This window comes from Hetaerina americana, unplaced genomic scaffold, assembly GCF_022747635.1.
Source record: "Hetaerina americana unplaced genomic scaffold, ioHetAmer1.1.p SCAF_22, whole genome shotgun sequence".
Taxonomy (NCBI): domain Eukaryota; kingdom Metazoa; phylum Arthropoda; class Insecta; order Odonata; family Calopterygidae; genus Hetaerina; species Hetaerina americana.
Genome location: NW_027286786.1, coordinates 7,674,291 through 7,697,382, shown reverse-complemented (window position 1 = coordinate 7,697,382; position 23,092 = coordinate 7,674,291). Strand labels below are relative to the sequence as shown.

The following is a 23,092-nucleotide window of genomic DNA, read 5'->3' as shown; positions in this document are numbered from 1 at the left end:
CATTCCAAATATAATACAAATTACTTTTTTCAAAAATATATCTTCCAAACATTAAATGCCATGAGTGAGGTTCTTTTCTATTGGCTGAAAATTGCCGAGCTGTCTGCCCAGCCAAAATAAAGATTTTAGCTTTTCCGCAATGAAAAAGAAACCCACCTTATCCATACAAGGATTCGGGAGACTGGGCGACCAAGCTCATAGGTGGTGACTCGGGGTTCCAAGCAGAACCAGAATTCCTCCCATGAAGAGGGCCCTAGAGAGAGGCTATGGGGGGACATGGTAACAAGTGGGCTTGAAAAGAGAGCCTTTGCAGATTGGCAACTGTCTCGCCCTCAAACAAAGAAAATGCAAAAGAAAAAGGGCATTACTAGGTATCCATGAGAAATGCTCTTCGATAGTTCCCTGTGATACACGTTATATTGAATGAACATGAAGAATATTTTCTAAAAATGTTTTGCACTGTTACATGTAAACATATTATCTATAGTTTTAATACACAATTAATTTAAAGTTTAATATTTTTTATTTATCTTCTAGCTATACAGTAATGTCCTATTTCAGGATCCTACCAGAAGAACCAGATACACGCATGAAAGTGATCAAAATACTTGCATCTAAAGGTCTCATATCTGCCTCCATGATTAAAGTTTACAGTGATCAATGTGAAGAGGAAAGAAAAAAGCCTGAAAATAGTGAGCAAATGTATTTAGTCTTAGACTTTTTAATTAATACTACATAATATTTTGAATAAAATGTAATGTTGAAAAACTACTGACTACAACAGCAATCGATTTGCATGGCCCTCACTAATGCCAGTTTGTTTTGCTTGTAAATTATTGGACAATAAATTGTGCCTAGGGTATTACTTGCTATGCCAAAATTCTTGTTACATGCCATACTCATTATAACGGGCTTTCACTATAGATTAGTCAAGTAAGTTAAGATGAAGATGGAGAGTATAAAGAGGACAAAGAAAGGTCATGTCTAGGCATACTTGAAACTGTCATTTTTAGACAAATTCATTGTTTCCTTGGGTAAGACAAGTGTCTGTGCTATTCATATTTTTAAAAACTTATTTCAGCTAATTTCAATTTGAGAATTTTTTTCTTTCACACTCCATTAGTATACTTCAATGTGAACTTAGATGATAGTTCGCAAGAAACATGTGCTCTTGAGAATAATTATTTGACTAACGCTCTTACAGTTAAATTTCTTATCCCCTGAATGGAATTGCTCTGCCTACTTTTATTTATCGAGGTTAACTTATTTTTAGGAGAGAGTAACCTTCTTGTGGAATTACCTGATTGTTTATCGTCCCTTTCTAATGAGCTTCATCGACATCTGCAAATTATTGAATCTATGAAGAGCGAAGAAGTTGTCTCTAGTAGCAATCAAATGTGGGGAAGTTTGAAAGATTCTCTATCTATAGTGAATCAGTCACTTCAGAAAGTACTTACCACATTTGCTTTGGATTCCAAGGGTGATATGCATCTTGATGGTAGAGAGAAAAATATTTTTGATTCTGGTGCTCTCATGGAAAATTGGAATTCTTCTCAGGATGAACAGGTACTTATTTCTTAACATGATCAGAACATTAGAAATTTTTGTGTGTGTTATCAATGAAACAGTAAACTACATGGAACTGTATCCACATTGTAACACAATGCAATAACGTATGAGAATAAAAGTCTTGCTTTATAAGCAACTGCTTGGTGAATTTCTAAGCAAACAAGTTGTGTTAGCATTCCTAGCTTTTCCCAATCATGTTAATTATGGAGTGTAAACACACAGAAACAGATTCATTTACTTGAGTAAGCATGGTCATTCAGCATACAAAAAATACAAGTGTTGAAAATAAAATTTTATTTTATATATTTCCGTGAAGGAAGGGAAAAATTTTCCCAGCTGGTTTCTTTTGGAGGAATGACTTTTTTTAATGAAGTGAAATAAATACAATTTCACAATGAACAAATTTCATAACCATGTTTTGAGCACCATTATCAATGGTTCACTGATCTATTAATTTGCAGTGATGAAGGAGAGTGTAATGGGTTGGAGTAATGGCAAAAGGAGGGAGGTTAGGGAAGAGTTGAGGGAGGGGGGTAAGGGGACATGCTGTTGTAGCATCACAGAGCGTAGGCCGAGGGAGAGGTTGAATGAATTGGAAGCAGCAAGAGTGTGCTGAATCAACAATTTTGGTTTGGACTGGGGTGACAAAATTGGAACAAAGTGGTGACTACATGAGACGACTCACATTGTTTAAAAATAATACATTAGGCAGCTGTTGGCATTTAAAAATTTCAAACTATCTTAAAAAGTCCAGTTTGGAACCATTTTTGCACAAGTTTAGGATTATCAGTTTTGCAGCAAACCTTTGATTTCGAGGTTTGCTTTTCACAGGAGACACATACAATTTGTTAAACAACGAACCTATGATAATGGTGTTAAAACTCATTTTGAGAAATATTCAATTTTGTGTGGAAAAATCAAGGTTTGTTTGAATCGTAAAGAAATTAATATCTCCCACAAAGATAACCTCAGGTCTAAAAAGAGTAAATAATAACTTATAAACTTAAAATGATTTTAAGATTTTGATTGATGGTTTCAATTGATTATCTACCTTCATGTACTTGAACATCTTTTCTAGGTGATCTCTGTCTTTCTTGACGCATGGATGAAAGGTTTAACCTATTTCCCTACTGTGGAGAAAATTCAGTGGCTACAGCTTATGCTTGGCTTAATACAACCTAGCTTAATATTCCCATTGTATCGTCACTTGTATCAATTGTTTGCAAAGTCATCATTAGAAGTGAATCAAGGCAAGGTGGGTCATTCTAATTGTTACCATGGTTTAATAAATTCTATATATTACTCTTCTGTTGTAGCCTAATTTATATCAATCCTGAATATTTTAAAATTACAACATAAATATGTACTGTCACAGTTAGTAGTTCAGCACTGTAAACTACAATAATCACTAATGTCATTTGTAAAAGGTAATGAAGATTTTTATATCAAAATTCATACAGGGTCTGTGTCAAAACTAAGCATAATAAATCCAAAGGAAAAATTAAATGCAAATCAAAGTATAAATCACTAACATTTTTCAAAATAGCAACATTGTGCATCAACATGCCAATGCCAGCACCTCTGCCAGTTGTGGTATGATTTTTGGAAGACATGTTGACGGGAACCTTGTTCAGGTGCTTTGTCGAGGCCTCTTTGGTGTTATCAAGCATCCCAAAATGGTTGCCTTTCAAGCTCCTTTTTATTCTTGGAAACAAAAAGAAGTGTTGGCGCCACATGGAGCCGGCAGGGTGGCTGGGGCAGCGTTGCCCCCCTCTTTGTCCTTGGCCAGAGGCACTTGGTACTTCATGAGGAAGGAGGTGTGGGACTAGGGTGCAGCCTCCAGTTGGCTAAGGTCTCCTTTCTGATGCATTGTACTCTTTTCTACAGCCTTTCAAGGATTTACATGTAGAACGTACTGTTCACTATCTCTTTGTGAGGCACAAACTCTTTGTGGATAATGCCTTTTCAGTTGAAAAAGAGTATTTATTTTAGGTAAACACCCTGTATGCCTATATCGGGACATTGTTCAATAATGCAGTGAAGCTTGACATTAATGTTATTGCGGGTACCAGTGAATAAATGTAGAATGCCAAATGCATGCCTCTACAGTGTAGACATCTGGAGTTAAAAGTGTATTTTTATGTTTTACAATGTATATCTCACAGGTCATAAAAAAGGAATATTAACTTCAAAAGTTGGTCAACACCAAGAGGTACATTCCATTTAAATTTTTAATATCTTCACTTCAAAATTTGAAGCCCATCTTTTACATATGAGTGTAAGATAGTTGAATCAAAATTTAAGATAAAATATTACTGCATGAGGCCACCATTGCTCGTTTTCACATGCAGAGGGCACACTGCTTGCCATAGCTGTGAGGGGTTAGAGGCCCCCAGCAAAAGAGCGAAGAAGATGTTTTCCACTGTCGTTTTCAGTATTACTTACCTGATCTGAATATAAGGGATTACCAATCTTTTCTGTTGACCAATGAAATTGCTATGTATAGGTGAAAAGCAGTGCTCCTAGCCCTTGTGTGAAGCTCTTTCCATGTGCTCCAATTCTGAATGGAGTGTTCAATTTCCTAGCTGGACTTCTACATTCAAATCTGCATTTTGTAGAATTTCCATTTTCTAGTTTATTTTTAATGTACTTAATTCTTTTTCTGCAATTATAATGTATTTAAAATTAAAATAAAACAGGTAATTATCTTAATCTAAGATCATTCTGTATTTTTGGTGTTATTTGATGTGATTTTCAAAGAGACATACTGTTGTCCAAAAAGGAAAAGATAATTTTTAAGTTGGCCTGATTCTTTTGTTGCCAGCTTATAACTTCTTCAATGCATGTATGAAAATATAGTAATATGCAATTTGAAAAACCATGTATTAGCTACAATAATTTTTAATGAATTTAAAGACAAGGTACAAATATAAAAACTAACATATACGAGAATGCAAAGCGGATAAAGGTAAAGGAATAAAGGATAACTGGTGTGGAGGAAATAAATTGAAACCCTTGTGCCCATAAAAACTTCCAGTTAACCACCCCATCATTTTCCAATCGATGCCATACGAGGTGAGCGCATTGAGTAGGTAGTCTCTGAGGTGCTGCTGTTCATATTAATGTATTGTGCCCTTTTTACCTTAACACGAACTAAAATAATTTAAACTAGAATGAATTAAGTAAGATAGGTTAAAGTCGCAGGTTAGGAAAGTATTGAGGGTAAATGAAGTGGGTGAGAAGACAGAGGTGAGATCCATCATTCACACCTAAATAGTTATATAAAACATCTGTTGAATGTCCAATGAAAACCATTCGGTGACTGGAAAATATGGCATGAACAAGAAAATATGGTTCCTCCAACTAAGCAAAACCCCGGCATCTCGCTGAGAGTTTTGGGGCCAAACAACAGCAGGCACGGGGAATTTAAATTGCATGCCATGGGATTTGTGTGCAGGAATTGAACTAACAGTTTAACTGCCGTGCACCATTTGATATATACAGGAGCCTGAAAGATCAAACATGAAAAATGGGGGTTACTGCATGTGCTCCTACTGGCTATGGTGGATGATGAAAAGGAATGATGTTCCCTCTAAAGGGGAAAATTGACACACAGCTTTTGCCGGAGTTCCTTGATGAGAAGATGCCAATTTTCATTATTTCATCATTCAACTATGGGCACAGTATCTGTTGGGAAAAATTGACGGTAGTGACCCAGACGTCAATCACTCTAATTCGAAATGCCCAGTTCTAGCACCATAGGATAGAGGAGTGCAAGATCAGTTTCAGTTAAAACTGGAGGGAATGAAAAGACATGAATTACGTGCTTGCTGGGCATCACAGCTGTTGAAAGGAACATCTCCCCTTATGTAATATTTGAGGGGAAGACTGGCAAGAGTTAACATCCTTATGGGATTTGGATACAGGCCCAAGGGAAAGGCTGCATGATGGGGAATGTACAGTACTCAATACAATTGCAGTGATGGCAAATCACGGAGTTTTCTTGTGTTATGATTGAGTCGATTCACTCTTAGATGCAGTCATGTCGTAGCCATTAGCAGATAGAAGTTCTTCAGGAAGACATTCTGGATTAGATTGCTCATCATCTACAAGAAAATATAAAAAGGCATCCTGGGCTAAATCAGGATCAGTTGTCGGGGCTGCTCTACTCTGGCCACAAGCTAGAATTCATGTGTAAACCTTTGATGGGGCTATGCATAGTATTATTCAAGGAGGGAGTATAGTATTATTTGGGCAAGTATGAGATGAATGTAATATCTTGGAGGACATTCATGCGAAATATGAAAGTGCTCTTGTGGTGCTGTCTCAACAGAGAGTCCCCTCCTGTGAGAGTCATATAATAGTTTCACTGGTTTTTCATGCTTTGCGAGTGGGTGGAAGTCTGCAGTATGCTGATTCACTTCAATAGATATGCATCCATTTTCTTATATTTTTACTAAATTCTCATACCTCCTTTATTACTGAACATATATTTTTTAAAATTTTGTTATAAATATGGCAGTTCAATTCATCTAGTATTTTAATGAACAGACAAAAACAATTTAGATTTTATGGGCCATTTGCAAAGGCATAAAATATTTTCTAGTTCATTTATTTCAAACCACGACATTTGAGTCAATATTGTCGGTCCCTTGTATTTCAAAGGAAAGAGATTTTACTCTTCATGTAAAACTAAAATTGCCTTTTTTCATCCATAGGTTGACTTGGCTGTATCACTAGCCCTTTGCATTCATGCTGGGAAGTTAGTGTTTCCAGCTGTTTCATTGCGTATAAATGGGGAACTAAGTGGCACTCAGGAAGACAATATGTCAGAAGGGAAAGTTGTTTCAATTTTATATTTTCTGAGCTGTGTCTTACCTGTGAGCAACAAGCATGAAATGGAACACTCATTTCAGTGAGTATTGTGTTTTACCTGCCTTGTGACGATTAGTTTAATTCCTCAATATTTTAAAAATGCAAGTTTCAGAATATTTTATTACTGTCTGAAACATGAGCCTACTGATTGTGTTATTTACTAACTCAGATAGAATTATAAAACAAAGGCAAAGTTAAATATTTGTACTTGTAATTGCCTGTGTGCACATGACACAGAACAATGAAACAGTAGTGTTGCCACAAAAATTTTGATAGGCACTCTCCAAAGTTAAACGCACATTCTAATAGTGATTTATTTGAACTAGAAAAATGTGATTGATTCCATCCAATTAATTTTGGGTTGGTTGATATTTGCTTACACTATTGTTGTGTCCATGAGCTATAATAATAATCTTTATTTGCTTCTTAAGTCAAAGTGTTGACATAGACCAAGTGAGTAAACAAACATGAGTAAAAAAACACAAAAATACAAAAACGAAACGATTTCCCTGCAACACAATGCACATGTATGTGTGGAGTTTTATACATAATGAATATACCCCAGAGGTCTGGTCGGCCAAAATAATCTTTTGGGTCAGAGAATTATTCTGTCATAGGCTGGAGGGTCTCAGTCTTTTTTTTAAGCTGCAGGAGAAGATTTCACAGGAAGTGGGAGTTTGTGATGAATTTTTGATGATGCATTAAATACACCTTGTTGACAGGTTGGCAAGAGTATAATCCTCTCTCTGTGCATCACCTTAATGATCAGTGCCATAGTCAGATTGATGTTCATTTGTCACAAACTGGTTGTTATTTAATCTGACAAAATTTGTATTGTGCAAGATATGTGAGCATGATAATGGTAGAATTTCCAAACATTTAATAATGGCCAACCTTGAAACTGCTATGGTACTCTGAAAATTGCTTTGACAGCCCATGTTCTGTGGAAAATGCCTTCTTTTGAGCAAGGCCCCACTAGGTGAAATGATACACTGAATGACCCACACTTTAGTAAACAATTACATTTTTTAAACATCTTGATTGAGAATGCAATGAAGAGGATAAAGCATGCTGCCTAAATGTTGTGATCCTTATACCCTTCCTGGAGTCATTCCTTTCAGCCTCTCACCTCAATGTGGTGGATGCTAAAAATGTTTTTTGTCAACCATTAATGTGGAAGAAAGAAAATGTTTACATATTGCCAGGAATAAACTTTGCTGTCAGTGTCATGATTACTGAAGTTACTCTGTCTGATTAAAAACATACATTGATACTTTACTGATGACTAAATGAGATGTATGCCATTCCACAAGTGATGTGGGTGTAGTTGAATAAAAGAAAAAGACCATAGACCAGAAAGAAACATTTGACAGGGAGTGAGGGTATGGAGAGGTCTGTGAGTGTGGTTTGAAAGAACATGCAAAAATAGAATCAATTGAATTTTTCAGGTAAATCATTTGCATGATATTTTTTTAAATTTTGATGTCCCTTCTTTTATATGTTTCCATTATTGTTCTATTTCACCCGTTTTCCTGTCCTCGCTCATAAATTTGTCTACAGCTTGCTGGTTGTATCCTTTCTTTTCATCCTGATAAATTCGTCTCTGTTCAATATCCTCGTAATTATTTCCACTGCCTCCTGATGCTCCGTTTTCATCCCAATCAAGGTTCTACATACCCTTTTCTCAACAATCTTTTCTGTTTGCTCCTCTTCAAAATTCATTAGTGCTGAACTATGATCTAAATCAATACCCCTTCCCTGGAAACTGCAAATGAATATTAGTCTATTGTGAAGTTTAAATCAAGATTTTGTTGTAAATAAAGCCTGTCCCTTCCAGAATACTATTGCTTTCTCACCACAGTCATTCCTTGTTCCTAAACTGTAGTCTCCTACCTCACCACTGTCTCTCTCTTCACCTGTCATCACATTCCAATCCATTGCATCATCATCTTTATCAAATGTTTCATGTCAGGAGCACCAGTCATTATTTCCTCTAATGGATCATATACCCTATAGATTAATGAGAACAAATCCACATGCTCAGTGATACAAGTACATCATCTTTAAATTTATTAAAATTCAATGTGTTATTTATTTAGTGAACATTTTTAGCATTTACAATTAATCATTTGTATTTCTCATTGAGACTTTACATTTATTACAGTTTGTGTGAAACATTTCTCAGTGGCGTGGAGGATCTATTTCCTTCTTTTGAGCATGTTAAAATCAGGGAAGAAATAGTGTCTAATATTCCTGGTGTACTTATATCCAAATACCTGTTTTTGCTGAAGCGATACCAGCATGCTGATGTAAACCGGCCTGTCAAGTTTATTCACTCCCTCGCAAAGAATTCTGAAATTTGGAAGGATATTTTGAAAAAGTCTGAGGTGAGTGATCGTTTATATGAAATTGAAAATGAAATGTCTGTAACGCCTGGTTATTGTCTAAAACTCCTGCCAACTAGTTGAACTCTGTTAAGAGGAGAGGGAGGCAAAAGGTCAGCAATGCCTTATTTTTTTATTGGAAACCCTTTTCTCCACACCTAATGGCTTTCCAGAGGTTTCACTTCTTCCAACTCTTATTTTTGGTATTTAGCTAAAGAATCTAGGTTAGCAAAATTAATAATATTGTGTCTAAAATGCATGATAACAGAGAGGTTCCAAGGAATGCCCAATCCCAAATGTTCTTACAGAGGAGAATTGGAGCCTCTTCAAATCGCTGTGCTGGTTTATGTTATCATCACTTTGAGTGTGAATTGACAGTATTTGCCCGAGTATTAACAGTGAAATTTTTCACAAATATGTAATATGAAATATGCCAAAAATTCTCATCTAATACCATGTCTATGAAAATGTGATGATTCTCTGTGGGCTAAGGTAATTTCCCTCTTTATATCGCATTGCAATGAACCCAGTATGATCTTTGCCACTCAATGATCTCATTAAGCCTCAGCTACCAATGTAAATATTAGTTTGCTTGCCCCACACTAGGCGCCACCTGCAATGCAAGATGCATGATGGTCATGCTTGAATGGGGTAGAGGGGACAGCCAGTCCCCCCCTTCCCTGATCTGCACTGTGGTTTGCCAGGAATATATGGTACTCTCGCCTACTCCTTATTGAGCTGATCAAAGAGTGTGTCAATTTTGGCAAATACTTGAAAGGACCGAAGGTGATAGGTTAAAGGTGAACCTTATGCAGAGTTTAATTATTTCCATTTTGTACATATTTTCATAGAAATCTTGAATTGGATATTGTTGGAAGCATGCAGTTGGAGTGCTATGTAAATTTTACTAAGATCATTTAAAACCAAACTTCATTATATCAACATTCTGTGCCTATGCTTTCAATAGAGATTTATAATTTCTATTAGATTCAATCAAGTTACCCAGGCAATTGTGGTGGAACCAAATATGAAAATGTGTCTTGACAGCAAAGGGACTCAGCTCACAGGGCTAGTATTGTGTTTAATGCCTAGCAACAGAGGATACAGGCCATCCATTGTGAAGTCCATGCACAACCATATGAACAGGAGCAGATGAGGAATTCCACCATTAAAATAGAGACTTGCAATGTTGTGGACCGGGAAATGGGTAAACATGTAATAATAGTGGAAGTATAGACATGTTAGACCTGTGCAAGATGATAAGGAAAGATGGTGGAGATCATTTGATTGAAAGTTACTGAGTAATTTGTAGCAGAGAAGTAGAGAGTCAATGTGGGGTAGCCATATTCATGAATAGGAAACTGGGGTAAGGGTATTGAATTTGGAAGGGGTGAATGACAGAATATTACATATAAGTAGAAACAAAAGTGGACCTGGTCAATCAAGTAGTAATTAAGGTGTACATGCTTACAAGCAGTAATAGGGAGGGAGAAGTAAATAGTCGGTATGAACAATCAGGCAAAATGATTGAGAATGAAAGAAAACACTTGATAGAGGTGGAGATTGAACACTGTCAAAGGTGAAGTGAGGGATAGGAGTGAAGTTAGAGGGTGCAGTTTAGGAGCAAGGAATGACCTCAGTGAGAAAGCTGGGGTACTTTGTGGGAGAAATGGCTCGATTATAACTAAAACCTGGTTAAAACATCATAGTAGACGTAAGTACACATGGAAAATGCTGAGAGATACAGGAAGATATCAGACTATACATATTATGTTCAGGCCAAGATTTTTAAAGAGCATGATGAGCTCATGCCTGGAGCAAATGTGGAGTTAAATCATTATTTAATGCTCATGGAGTGCAATGCTCAATGTCAGAGAATGAGAAAGGTATGGAGTAATGAGAGTGGAATGTTGGACTCCTGCGGTGAGAAGGAAGGAATTGGGATGGCCCTGAAGAGGAAAAATGGGAATATCTGAGAAAAATAATAAAATAGCCTCAAGACACAATAGGAATGGCGAATAGAAAAAGGTTAGTACACTATGAATGACAAATGATATGATTAGATAGATGAGTGAAGGAAATGGAAGAAAAAGAACACAGAATTAGGGAGATGGAAGTATGGAGTACCAAGTTACTAGTGAACATTGAACTAAGACTTAGAGGGCAAAGGGAGCATGGAGGTAAGAGCTTTGTGAGGATATGGAGAGATTACAGAGATGGGGCGAAGACTCTACAGGTAGGGAAATGAACTTCCAAGAGACTGTGGGAGATGCTGCGACAGTAACTTTTAACGGAGTCATCCACTAAATGTGTATTACAATGCAACAATTTTGGAGTGTAATAATCATTTGCCTTGACCGGGATTCGAACCCGGATCCCTTGATGTCCAGCCGAGTGCTTTAGCCAGTTAAGGTATCGAGGCGTCCTCTTACACCCTGAAATTTTGGGGACTTTAAAGGAACAAGATGTTGTGATGAAATATCATGCATACAATGTCACCGGCATTTGTAGTTTTGCACAGAGTGCCACAGTCCACGAGGTCAAGGCCAACTTTTAACACCATGGTGTTTTACCTTTGACAAATTCCAAGAAACTGCGGGCGATGCCGTGCCTTTAAGGAACACGACAAAATGTTAGAAGCTTTGTATTTCTTCTTTTGCGCAGACAACTATGCCATTACATAAGGCCCCTCGCATGTATGGATAAACAACTCATCCCAATCGGCTCCATTCCACCATCACTGCCGATATATAAAACCCATTGACAATACGCAATCTACATTCCAGATAATACATGTATGGGTAATTGTCAGTTTACTGAGTATAGGTTGCTAGTTTGCCAAATGTTTTACCTTTGAGAAAAATGATGAAATGAATAAATGTTCTCTCAAAAAATTGTGCAAAAAATAACTTATGGTAAACATGTTAAAATCTGCCCATTTGGAATGAGGCCACTGCGCATGCCTGACAACAAGAACAGAGTAACATATATTGTTTCAGATGGGAAAAAACAATAAAATTAAGTTACTGATAAAATAGGTAACATGTTTTCACATCCTGCCTTTAAAATATTAAAAAGAAGAACACTAAAGACGTTATTTGCTTGTTTACATCAATTGCAGGTCCAGTTGAAACAGTGGCTACGTTGGGAACTTTTGATTGACCCAGTATCGGACATTTTTGAGTCATTAGCGTCGAAAAAGGATTATCTTCTTTACTGTCTCCTGAGTTTTTGCTCCGATAATCCTCCTTGCAATGTTTTATCTGTGATTAATAATACCATGACTGCAATTATTTCAGCATGGTCTTCAGAGGTTGTAAGTAATTTCTTCATTAATGTTAATGGATTAAATATTTGACCCGTTTAAAATGAAAACTTTAAACAGACATTTCAATGGTTGAAGTATTTTTATTTTGAAAGTCTGACATTGTTTTTGGTGTTTTTTTTTCAGAATTCTTTGGGTGAAAGTGCACCTAATCTTCTGATGCTGCTAACATACCAAGAATTCCTAACCTACAAGTTAGAATGTGTCATGTGTTCATCTTCAGGGCAGCAGGATTGGGAAATGCCCTGGCTTCTTTCATTTTGGATGGATTTAAAAAGGGAAGATGATGTTTTGTTTGAGAAAAAGGAAAATGCTGATTGGGTGCTTTTAAGGTAGAGCCAGGACAAAGTAAATGCCTCATGCATTAAACTTGTGTTGCCATTGATTTTCCACCGCACTCTTACCTTAGTTTATCATTATTTATCTCCCGTTAAATATCCAATTGCTAAATTAAATGTGGAGTTCCATGTTCCATTTGCTAGAGAAAATTTAAAATTATGATACTAATTGGTATTCTGTGGAGGAGAGGTTAAAGTAAGAAAGAGGAATAGCATTGGATTACAGCGCTAGTTTACAAGAATTTCATAATATCCTCTAAACTCTGGAAATAGTACAAATTCCAGACTGATATTGTGGAGACCCTAGCATGTCTTTTCAAAGGGATATCTCTGTTTGAGCAATGCTAAGTCTTTATATTGGAGTTGTCTCTCCTGCTCACAGCCAAAGTCATGTCAAAGAAATAAGACAGAATGACTATTTTTTTAAAATTATGTGATAGCAGCAAATGATAGGGTAGTTCCCCTTACCCCTCTTCTCTGCTTTCTTAGTCCCATTCTCCATGGTTCTCGCTCCCTCCGTCATATGCCATTTGTTGACTTGTAGAGAATACCTGTAGATGTAGGCATAAAAGTATTAAATTGAAAAATTATTTTGAAGTACAAAATTATTGCATATTTAATTGTTGCAGAATAGTAAGTACTCTGCCAACTTACCTCATCCTGAAGAATGATACCAAAATGATAGATGCTGATGTGGTCAAGGACACAATTGTCATTTTGATAAATAAATACCTGGTAAGTATTAGATCTTGGAGTGATTCAATATTTGGAGCATTTGTGCTGTTAATTGGTTGAGATGACGTGTATAATTGAAATGAAATATATGCTTCTTCCCAGAAGGAATCCTTGTGCGATGGAGGATTTCTGCCATTTTCCTTCATGATGTACCTGATTGGTGGAGTCGTTGATTATCATTCAGAGCCAGAAGATGCCATTAATTACCTCATTAGGATGTGCCCTACTTTCAAAATGGCATTACTTGTAAGTTTATGACTTATTAGATGACCCAGTTATGACTTATTTGTTGCAAAATTCTCCTCTCAGTTAAATGCCTAAATAGGTGAAGAAGGCAAATTTCACAGAAGAGTTTCATTTAAGAATTCAATCAATTCAGCAGGGTGAAATGCAAATATCATCCATTGTGCCTCATGAACATTCAGCGTGCATCCAATTCATAATATTTGTGTGTCAAATTCTACGTGCAAATTAAAATTTCTATTTTCATTTCTTTATAATATCTATCTAAATTCATAGGGTCTTAAAAGCCTTCTCTCTTCCTTCCTCTACCCCACTTACCCAACGTTCTCCCTTCTATCACGACCTACAATATACCTAACTAACTTTCAGTTTGTCTTTCAACCACTTTTTCTACCTTTTTGGATCACAACTGGCAAACTCTGCTCTTTGCTCGCCATATTTCAAATGTCAGGGTTTGTATCCTATTTTCTCTATTCTTCATTCCACATACATGCCTACAAAACTTTCAAATCCATGCTTATCCTCTTGTCTCAAATACATGGTTTTGGGTTCATAAAGCTATACAGTCCATATTAAAGTATTGCAATCTTTTCTTCAAATATTAACTTAGCGAAACCAGTCATAATATATCTTCTTGTAAATACTTCTTTTGCTACAGCAATTATTCTCATGATGTCTCTTAGTGTATGTGTATTTTCTTTCAAAATACTGCTCAAATACACAAATTCTTCTCCCTGCTCTAATTTACTACGTCCAACTTTAACAATTTACGGGAGCAATGTGAGAGATGCGGGATTAGGTTCAATCTCAAGAAAATAAAAATAATCAAACTGTAAATAATTAAGTATGCTAATCGTTAACGTTCGCACGGCCCATTGGCAGTGAGGTAACATCCTTACATGTCAACCCAGAGGTTTTGGGTTTGATTCCCACCCAGGTGGGTTTCCCTCCGCCTAGGGCTTCGGTGTTCATAATTTTTCTATAAAGAGCGAAGGCAGTCCAGAAAGTAACTTACTCTTGAGTGTAGCAAGCGAAGTAGTGGGGGGAGCCAAATGTTTACTGTAATAACACACACATTAAGGCAGTACGCCTCAAGCTGCAGTGTGTTTGGAAGGCCATTCCACTTGTCGTTTTTTTACAGTAGTGAGTCAAAATGAACAATACAGTTGAAAATCCTACCGAATGTAAAATCCATTTGGTGATAAGGGCTTTACAGGCAATACACTTCAAAGCTTCTGACATTCATTGGGAAATTTGTGCAGTGCACCGATTAAGTGATGAGTGGCAGTGTTGTGCTCAGTGGTGTTGTTAGTTTAAGAGTGAATGGACAAATGCCCATGATGATCGTAAGGCTTCCACAATGTCTATTTGTTGAATTCATTCTTCTTTCAGGAATTTCCATCGCGTATTCGAGTTAATGGACAACTGTTTCACCCCCAGTCCTGGAGGCATCTTCAGGTCAAAGTGATTTGCGTTGCAATTGGGCCGCTATATATAGGAGACGCTGGCTGGCATAGCATAACAACTAGGGTATCCACGGGAAGAGAAATCAGTGACACGATACATAAGCCGAAGCACCGCATCCCCGATCTCATGCACGAAGGTGTATATGAGATAAAGTGCACGAGTGGGAAGTCCTATATCGGCCAGACAGGACGGTCCATCAGATGCAGGACCAAAGAGCACCAAAGGGCCACAGATAAAAAACAGTTCCGACTCTCGGCAATTGCCGAACATGCTTGGTCGGAACCCGGACACACGATCAAGTTTGATCAAACAAGAGTGCTGGCAAAAGAAGGGCATTATTTCCCGAGACTGATGAGAGAAGCAGTTGAAATAATGAAGAATCCGAACAACTTCAACCCTGAGGACGGCTACACCCTGGCTTCCACATGGAAAAGGTCGATTCCCATTGGCCGCCAAGAGAGATCCAATCAGAGAGCTCCCAGCCAGCGTCTCCCATGTATAGTGGCCAAATTGCAACGCAAATCACTTCGACCTGAAGATTCCATAAAATAAAAAGGGCAGGAATAGGATATAGGCACATTAGATAAAATCAAGGGAGGAAGGAAATAGGCAGAATTCAAGAGGGACTTACTGTAGCACCTGATTTCAGGTTTTGCTTTTGGTTAGGGAAGATAACGTATTGTACAGTTGTAAATGCCGTCTCCATACAAAACGTACCTTAGCCAGTAGAATACATGTAATAATTTACAGTTGCCTAATGTATGTATGTGATGTTGATTTCTTGTTGTTAATGAAATTAGGACCTTAGCTGCACGGAATGGGCTAATGTCAGTGGCAAGTTTCCTTCAGCCTTTTTTTTATTGTATTTCCTCCTTACTCTAATGAACCTCTCCTATTTATATTTACAGAATTATGTCACCCGTTCCAATTATAATATGCATACTGGTAATGGGGGAATGAAATTACTTTGGTATAGGCTGCCTGAGCCCTAATCACCCATAACATATCTCATCGTAACTGATTATGTTTCCATTCTATTTTGTAGGCTCATCATGTATTACTTCAGCCTAAACTTCAGAAGCTCAAGGATTTGCCTCATTTGAAAGATTTGCATCTGATTCTCAAGGTGTTGGCATTCAATTGTGATTCTGATGTTAATATCCCCATTGCTCTCCAATCAGCTGATTGGGAAGTTGCACTGAGCTTGTGGGCCAAGGAGAAAGCTAAATTCCCACCTTCACGGATTGTCACAAGCAATGAGGTTGTGAAGGAATTACCCTTACAAGTATGCAGGTGGCTTCTGTACTTTGATATGCTTTCTTTGGGATGGAACGAACTCTTCAAAGGGAAGTGTGTGACTACTTCTGACCTCAGCTTGGTTGCAGAGTTAGTGCTCCAGCAGCCCTCCCTCGCCATGTGTTTGGATGTGCATCATTTGGAAAAGCAATCGAGTGTGGGGCCCCATGACTACTGCCCACAGAGGGGAACGCTATCTGTTGCACACTCCACGTGCAGGGTGTTAATGGCAATACTCTCTGGGACCCAGGTATGCATTCTTGTTATTTGACCCGATGAAATGTATGATATAAAGATCATCTAGGAAAGATGCACGGATGTGTTATTAATTATTTTACATTAAGCATTAAGTGTGGTGATGCTTATTGCTTTCTTTCCAGTCCTTCCTTGTTATTAATAACTTGATTTCATTTTAGAATAGACCGCCCACAATGGGTGTAAATAGGGACTGTTACTGACACTCAATTTGAGATCAACAATGAAATTCTGACCACAGAATTGGTCAGATGATGATTTTTCTGGTAGATATAGGTATACTCAATTAGTGATTCTCAAACAAAATAAAATTGCTCTTTTTATCACAGGTTAATATTTTACTCCCTTGGTGAAGTACGTTGACAAAATTTTCAAAATGCCTAAACACACTACGCAAAAATAATCAAATGAAATGATTTAACAACCAGTCAATACGTAGGTCTAATTTCTTGTTAGTGGCAAATGAAGTGTATTATATTTTTATTTGAACATGGAAATGTCCTTACTTGTTAGATATTAAAGTCATGTAATGAATGATTAAGATGTAGTAGGTTAAAAGCATTACATCAATACTTCATTACTTACATACATACATGGTAACCTGTAAGCCATCTCTAGGGTTTGTGGTAGGGTGTGATTACACGCCAGACTGTCACTATTCCAATCCCGTATCATCTGTGGGATAAATAACATCTTAAATCTATCTATTCTCCACTTAATACCTCTAATTGATCTCTCTTACTGTAGTACAACATGGCTAATGATACATGTTCAACTTCATCGCTTAAGTGGCCTCCTTTCAATTAATACAAGAGTTTTTAATCTGTTATTTAATTTTCACTCTGTGATTGAATCCCAAACTAGCTGCTCCAATAATTTTGATATGCTACTCAGGTAACCATAGCAAAAAAAACTTCCTACTTTCAAATTCTCAGCATGGATTTAGATCTGAAAGGTCTACCACAACTGCCATATGTCAGGCAATCGACAGCATACTTAATTCATTAGATGCTAAACGCAAAACTCTTGGGATGTTTTTTGACTTGTCAAAGGCTTTTGATAATGCAAACCACAATAGACTACTAATTAAACTCAATAGAATAGGAATTAGAGGAAGTCCTTTAAACTGGATGAAGTCCTATGTTCATAATCGCACTCAGAAAGTAGTGTTATCAGTTGATGGGTCAAAATATTCATCCGAAGCATACCAAGTTAACAAAGGTGTTCCACAAGGATCAACCCTTGGGCCACTCCTCTTTCTGATATACACCTTCCTAACTGCTTACCAAATAATGATGGAATAATACCAGTGTTGTACGCTGACGACACTAATGTAATAATATCAACACAAACATATCCCAGCCTTGTGGAAAAATCTAAGTCTGTCACACTTGCAATAAACAAGTGGTGTACAGACAACCTTCTGGACTTAAATGTAAATAAAAGTAAAATAGTATACTTCACACGCAATAAGAACTTGCCAGATGATCTGCTGGTAAAAATCAATGACCTATCAATTGAGCGTGTGACAGAATGCAAATTTCTAGGTATTTCTCTATGTGCAAATATTTCTTGGAATACTCATGTAAAAGCCCTTCAACACAAGCTCAGTTCAACTTGCTACTTATTTAGACACATGTATGAAACTACAAGTAAAACTGTACTACTCAATTTGTACTATGGGGAAATTTATTCAAATATAACCTACAGTATAATATTGTGGGGATCAGCTGCTATTTCTCAAACCATCTTCAAAATGCAAAAGAAAGCTATTAGAATCATCACTGGGAAACCTCACAATGCTCCATCAAGGTCTATTTTCCATGAATTAAATTTGCTACCACTCCCATGCATCTACATTATGTTTTTAATTCTATATATAAAAAATAACATCGGCAGCTATTCTCTTAACTCTGCCTATCATCATCATTACACCAGAGGCAGGAATGACTTCTATTATGGGAATATAAGAACTTAATGCATTGAAATTAGGACCCAATGAAATGGGCATCAGATTATATAACAAACTACCCAAAAGTATCAAGGATACAAAGGGAACTGCTGCATTCAGGCATAAATTAAAAAGATATCTACAGCGCAATATGTTCTACTTGGTTGACGAATATCTCAACAATATTCCCAACCAGTAAGTTCATACTTTTAAGTTTCTAGCAATGGTCATGGTATGATTCATGTTGGTGATCAATGATTTTTCTGAATTTGATATTGCATGTATGTGCATGTTACAGCCAATGTTCATGGGTTTGAGGCCAAACATTTATGTAACTATGAGCATCATTTCCTTGTATGTATCTTAATTGCGCCTGTGTCTTTGCTCCTCTTTGACGTGCCTTATATCATGTACATACACCACCCACCTGGTATTTTTGTATTGTGACCTCTGGGCAAATAAAAAGTAATAATAATAATGTTTTACAAATCTAGCTGCTTTACACTGCTCCCAATCCAATTTGGCCATCATTCCAAGTTCATGAGGATCCCATATGTTAGCAGAATGCTTTTATTCTAAATGAGGCCTAACTAGTGAAAGATAACATTTCTCTTTGATCCTCTCCTCACATTTACATATGACATATTCATCTAATGTGTAAACAACATCACAATTTCATCTGATAAATCCTAATTTTGCATTAGTTGTCCACATATGCTTCACCCAGGGGAGGTCATGAAGGTAACACCCAAATATTAAATCGAGTTAACTCTTTCTATTTTGGTATTCCTGATGCAGTAGGCAATTGGGAGGGTTCTGCTCTTATTCCAAAAATTGATCATTATGTACTTTTTTAAGTTAAACTCTAATTGCAAAGTGTCGCACCAATGTTTTGTTTCATTAAGACCATTGACTGAAGCTACTTTATTTTCAGGACTATGGTTATCTATGCAAACCACCTCATTGTAGGCAAATAAACGTATCTCACTATCAGCAGTTTAATATCATAAACATTAAGGAGGAATAAAATAGCTCTGAGAACACTTCCTGGGGTAACACCTGAAGTGACTGACTTCTACTGCATTGGAGCTATGACTACTCATCGTACCCTTCTTCCTTTTAATTTGCTAAATGTTTTCCAAAATTCCATCTTGGTGTTTGCCCTTGATATCTTTTAATCATAAGTCATTTCATCGGTAGGTTCTGTATTATCTTTTATTAATCTACTTAGAATGAACTTGTTGGCTACTGAGCCCATGATGTCAAGGAAGTAATTCCCCTGTGTCCCCAGTATTTCGGTGTTTGCTAACTCTCTTAAAATGTGCAAAAGAACTCTGTGCAACACTTTAGAAACAAGTAAATTTTTCAATGCAACAATATATTGTAGCATTGAAATGCACATTGGCGGATGACTACATTGAAAGTTACTGTTGCGGCATCTCCCGCAATTTCTTTGGAAGTAAATTTTTCTTTTGGACTTCTTATTTCAAACCCCATATTGGGCAAACTAAGCATTTTCTGCTCCGTGGTCACTGTTTCCTTTAATAGTTTAATTAATTAAAGATGTTTTGGGTATGTTCATTGCTAAAAAATCAAGAATATTAACAACAAGCAACAAGGTGAAGCAACAAGTTGATATATGAGGGTGGTTCAATAAGTACCCGTGTTAGAAATGAAGAAACCATTTTTTCAAAAAAAAATTTTTTTTCAACATAGTCCCCTTTTAGAAAGATGCACTTCTCCCAACGTTCTGGCCATTTTTTTAACCCCTCCAAAAAACAGGATTTGTCAAACTCTCCAAAATACGCCTCTGTCTCGGCAATAACTTCCTCGTTTGAGCTAAATTTTTTTCCCGCGAGCCATTTCTTCATGTTAGGGAATAAGAAAAAGTCACTGTGAGCCAGATCGGGTGAATACTGGGGGTGCGGCAGCAATTCATAACGTAGTTCATGCAGTTTGGTGGTGACAACTCCGGATCAGCTTGTTGTCCACCGTGAGCAATCGCGGCACCCATCGGGCGGACAATTTTTTCATCGCCAACTTATCATGTAAAATATTAATTGCTGTTCTGGTCAACACACCCACGGCCTCTGCTACTTCAAGCACTTTCATTCGTCGATCAGCAAGAATCATGGCATGGACTTTTTGAATGATTTCCTAGGGAACCACGTCTGCCGGGCGTCCTGGTCGCTCCTCATCAAAAACAGATGTTGGCCCACGTTTAAATTCATTGAACCAATATCTAACTGTGGTCATAGATGGCAAAGTGTCCCCATTAACAGTATCCAACTTAGCTTTTATCTCCTCCATTTCTTCCCATCCAAAAACAAAAAGCAAATTACCGAACGATACTGCTCTTTTTCCATCTTAGCGAAAATCATGAAACACGTCTTACTCGAATGGCTGCCAAATCCAAAATAACCTTTACATCAGTCTGAAATTTGTTTCGCCGTCGTTTGATAGATGGCAGCACGCGATGATAACATAAACTTCCCTCAGGAATGCCCTTTATCATCAAACATGGGTACTTATTGAACTGCCCTCGTATGAAGTATGATGTGAAGGAATGTTATTGCTACTCAGCTATGTCTGAACCTCCGTTATAAAACTATATGTGCTCCAATCAATAGATGGTATTTTGCAATCTCCACTGATGATAATGCCATGATCATTGTTTTGGAATGAAAAACTTTTGATTTGCTGGTCTAGCTCTGGTTTGCTCTGTATTGAATCATCTTTGTTGTCCAGCAGCCTGTAAAATGCACATAAATAGATTCTTTTGGATTCTAGGCTTTTAACTGAACACCAAACACTCTCCAGACCATTACCTGGAAGTACAGCGGCCCTGCTAATGCTAGAGATATAATATTAAATTATTGATGTAATGAATATTTATGGATATGTGATTAGATGATAATTTTTTCATTCAAGATTCAAAATTTTTGACTTCATTAATGAGTGCTTGCCTTGATCCACGGTCCACGGTTTTGGAATTTTCAGTTTATGGTCAATTGATTTCTCTTTTCTTTACCTCAGCCAGAAGAACAAATAGGAGCATGGATGACTCTCCTACGAGCAGTCCTCTCGGCTCGGAAACAGTGGGGCGTTTGGGCCAAGAGAAGTCACCAGAGGATGGAGCTGGGTTTGGATAGGGACTTGCGCTCTATTCTTTCACATGTTCTTAAAATTGTGACGTCAAGAAATATGCTGCTCTCTGACTTAATTCCTCCAGTGTATCTTTCTGGACTTGATAAGATTATCACCTGTGGTATCTTGATTCCCTAGTTCTGTTGAAATTTTGTTCATATGTTATTGCTATAATGCTGAAAATATGTGAAATGTTGACCACCTCTTCATATTTAAAACCAAACAGAGGCCTACTACTTTCAAATTCAAATTTGGAACAGTTTTCGATGCTATTTCTAGGATCCTTTCTGGATAAAAGTTTTTGCCAATATTTTTTAAATTGTCATAAAATAAGAAGGCTAAATCAGCTACTCGAGAATCGGAACTATATTTGAATAGCTGGACAAGAGTGGATGTACCATATTTCTTCGAATCTAAGACGCACCTTTTTTTAGTAAATCTTCCCATCAATTATTGGGGTACGTCTTAGTTTCGTAGGTTAAGATCGGATGTTAGAACGGGCGTGATATGACAAATGCAACCGGTACAGTTGTGTTGTATTACTCCCAGATGTTGCAGCACTGTGCCAGTTTACATTTAGGCTTATTACAAGGAGGCGTAATGGAAATGAAACATGTCATTGTAATTGATTGCAAAAGGAGCTTTGGTAAAAGCGCAATGATGGAAAAGTTGGTACAAGCTAATATTATTGTGTAGGTTGCTTCGATTGTAAGGTTTAGATTGAATAAAACGTGAGAGCGGGGAGAGGAATAATCTCATCTGATAATTAGATTTGGTGGTTTTATGTCAAATATATATACCTGGATAATCATTTTCCAAACCATTTGGTTCCAACAATATTATCAAGGCTGTATTGGTAAGTAATTTTTCATTCATCGCATGGTATCATTCTTGTTGTACTACTATAATACTATTTTTTGTATTATTGTGTGATGGAAAAGTATATTATGACAATAAACGGCCAGTATGTTTTTTATGTTTTCATGAAATGGTAATGTATATTTCAAAAAGAGGACCTTTTCTCTCATATTTCATATCTGCACTATTGAATTGCCCTTTGTTGGCTAGATACCAATGAAATAAATTCACCAGTTCATTGATCTAAGTTACGGTTTTGCTGCCATTGTACATTTCCTTTAAACATAGCTTTTTGAAACAATGGGTAATATTCACAATAATTCTTTGAATAAAAAGAAAACTTTGGAAATATTTTGCCTTCACTAGTAAATTGAGTAGTAAACATACTTCCTCACAAAATTCCTCTTATTAATATATCATCAAATGAAAAGGTGGCCTTGCTATGGAATAAACTAGTGGTATTAACGCCCACAAAAGTATCCAAAAATTGAATCAAAGCCAATTGCAGCGCAACAATCCCTCAAACCGCCTTTCTTATGAATACAATTTAGGGATTTGCATGGACTAATATGATCATGACAGAATAGGAGCCTTAGAAATATTATTTCATCCTTGGCTAACTAGACCAGAATTATAAATTGAATTCGAA

General features: G+C 36.9%; 1 protein-coding gene across 1 annotated transcript in view; it reads left to right on the top strand.

Moving 5' to 3' along the window:
- Positions 1-22,514, top strand: part of LOC139689292 (uncharacterized) — a 42,323-nt gene extending 19,809 nt beyond the window's left edge. The window contains exons 7-17 of the mRNA XM_071586361.1: positions 562-692; positions 1,274-1,566; positions 2,648-2,824; positions 6,288-6,484; positions 8,609-8,831; positions 11,950-12,144; positions 12,280-12,485; positions 13,121-13,226; positions 13,329-13,472; positions 15,982-16,482; positions 21,475-22,514. Of these exons, the coding sequence (XP_071442462.1) occupies positions 562-692; positions 1,274-1,566; positions 2,648-2,824; positions 6,288-6,484; positions 8,609-8,831; positions 11,950-12,144; positions 12,280-12,485; positions 13,121-13,226; positions 13,329-13,472; positions 15,982-16,482; positions 21,475-21,723 (2,422 nt within the window). The 3' untranslated portion in view covers positions 21,724-22,514. The remainder of the gene's footprint in view (positions 1-561; positions 693-1,273; positions 1,567-2,647; positions 2,825-6,287; positions 6,485-8,608; positions 8,832-11,949; positions 12,145-12,279; positions 12,486-13,120; positions 13,227-13,328; positions 13,473-15,981; positions 16,483-21,474) is intronic.
- Positions 22,515-23,092: the final 578 nt, after the last annotated feature.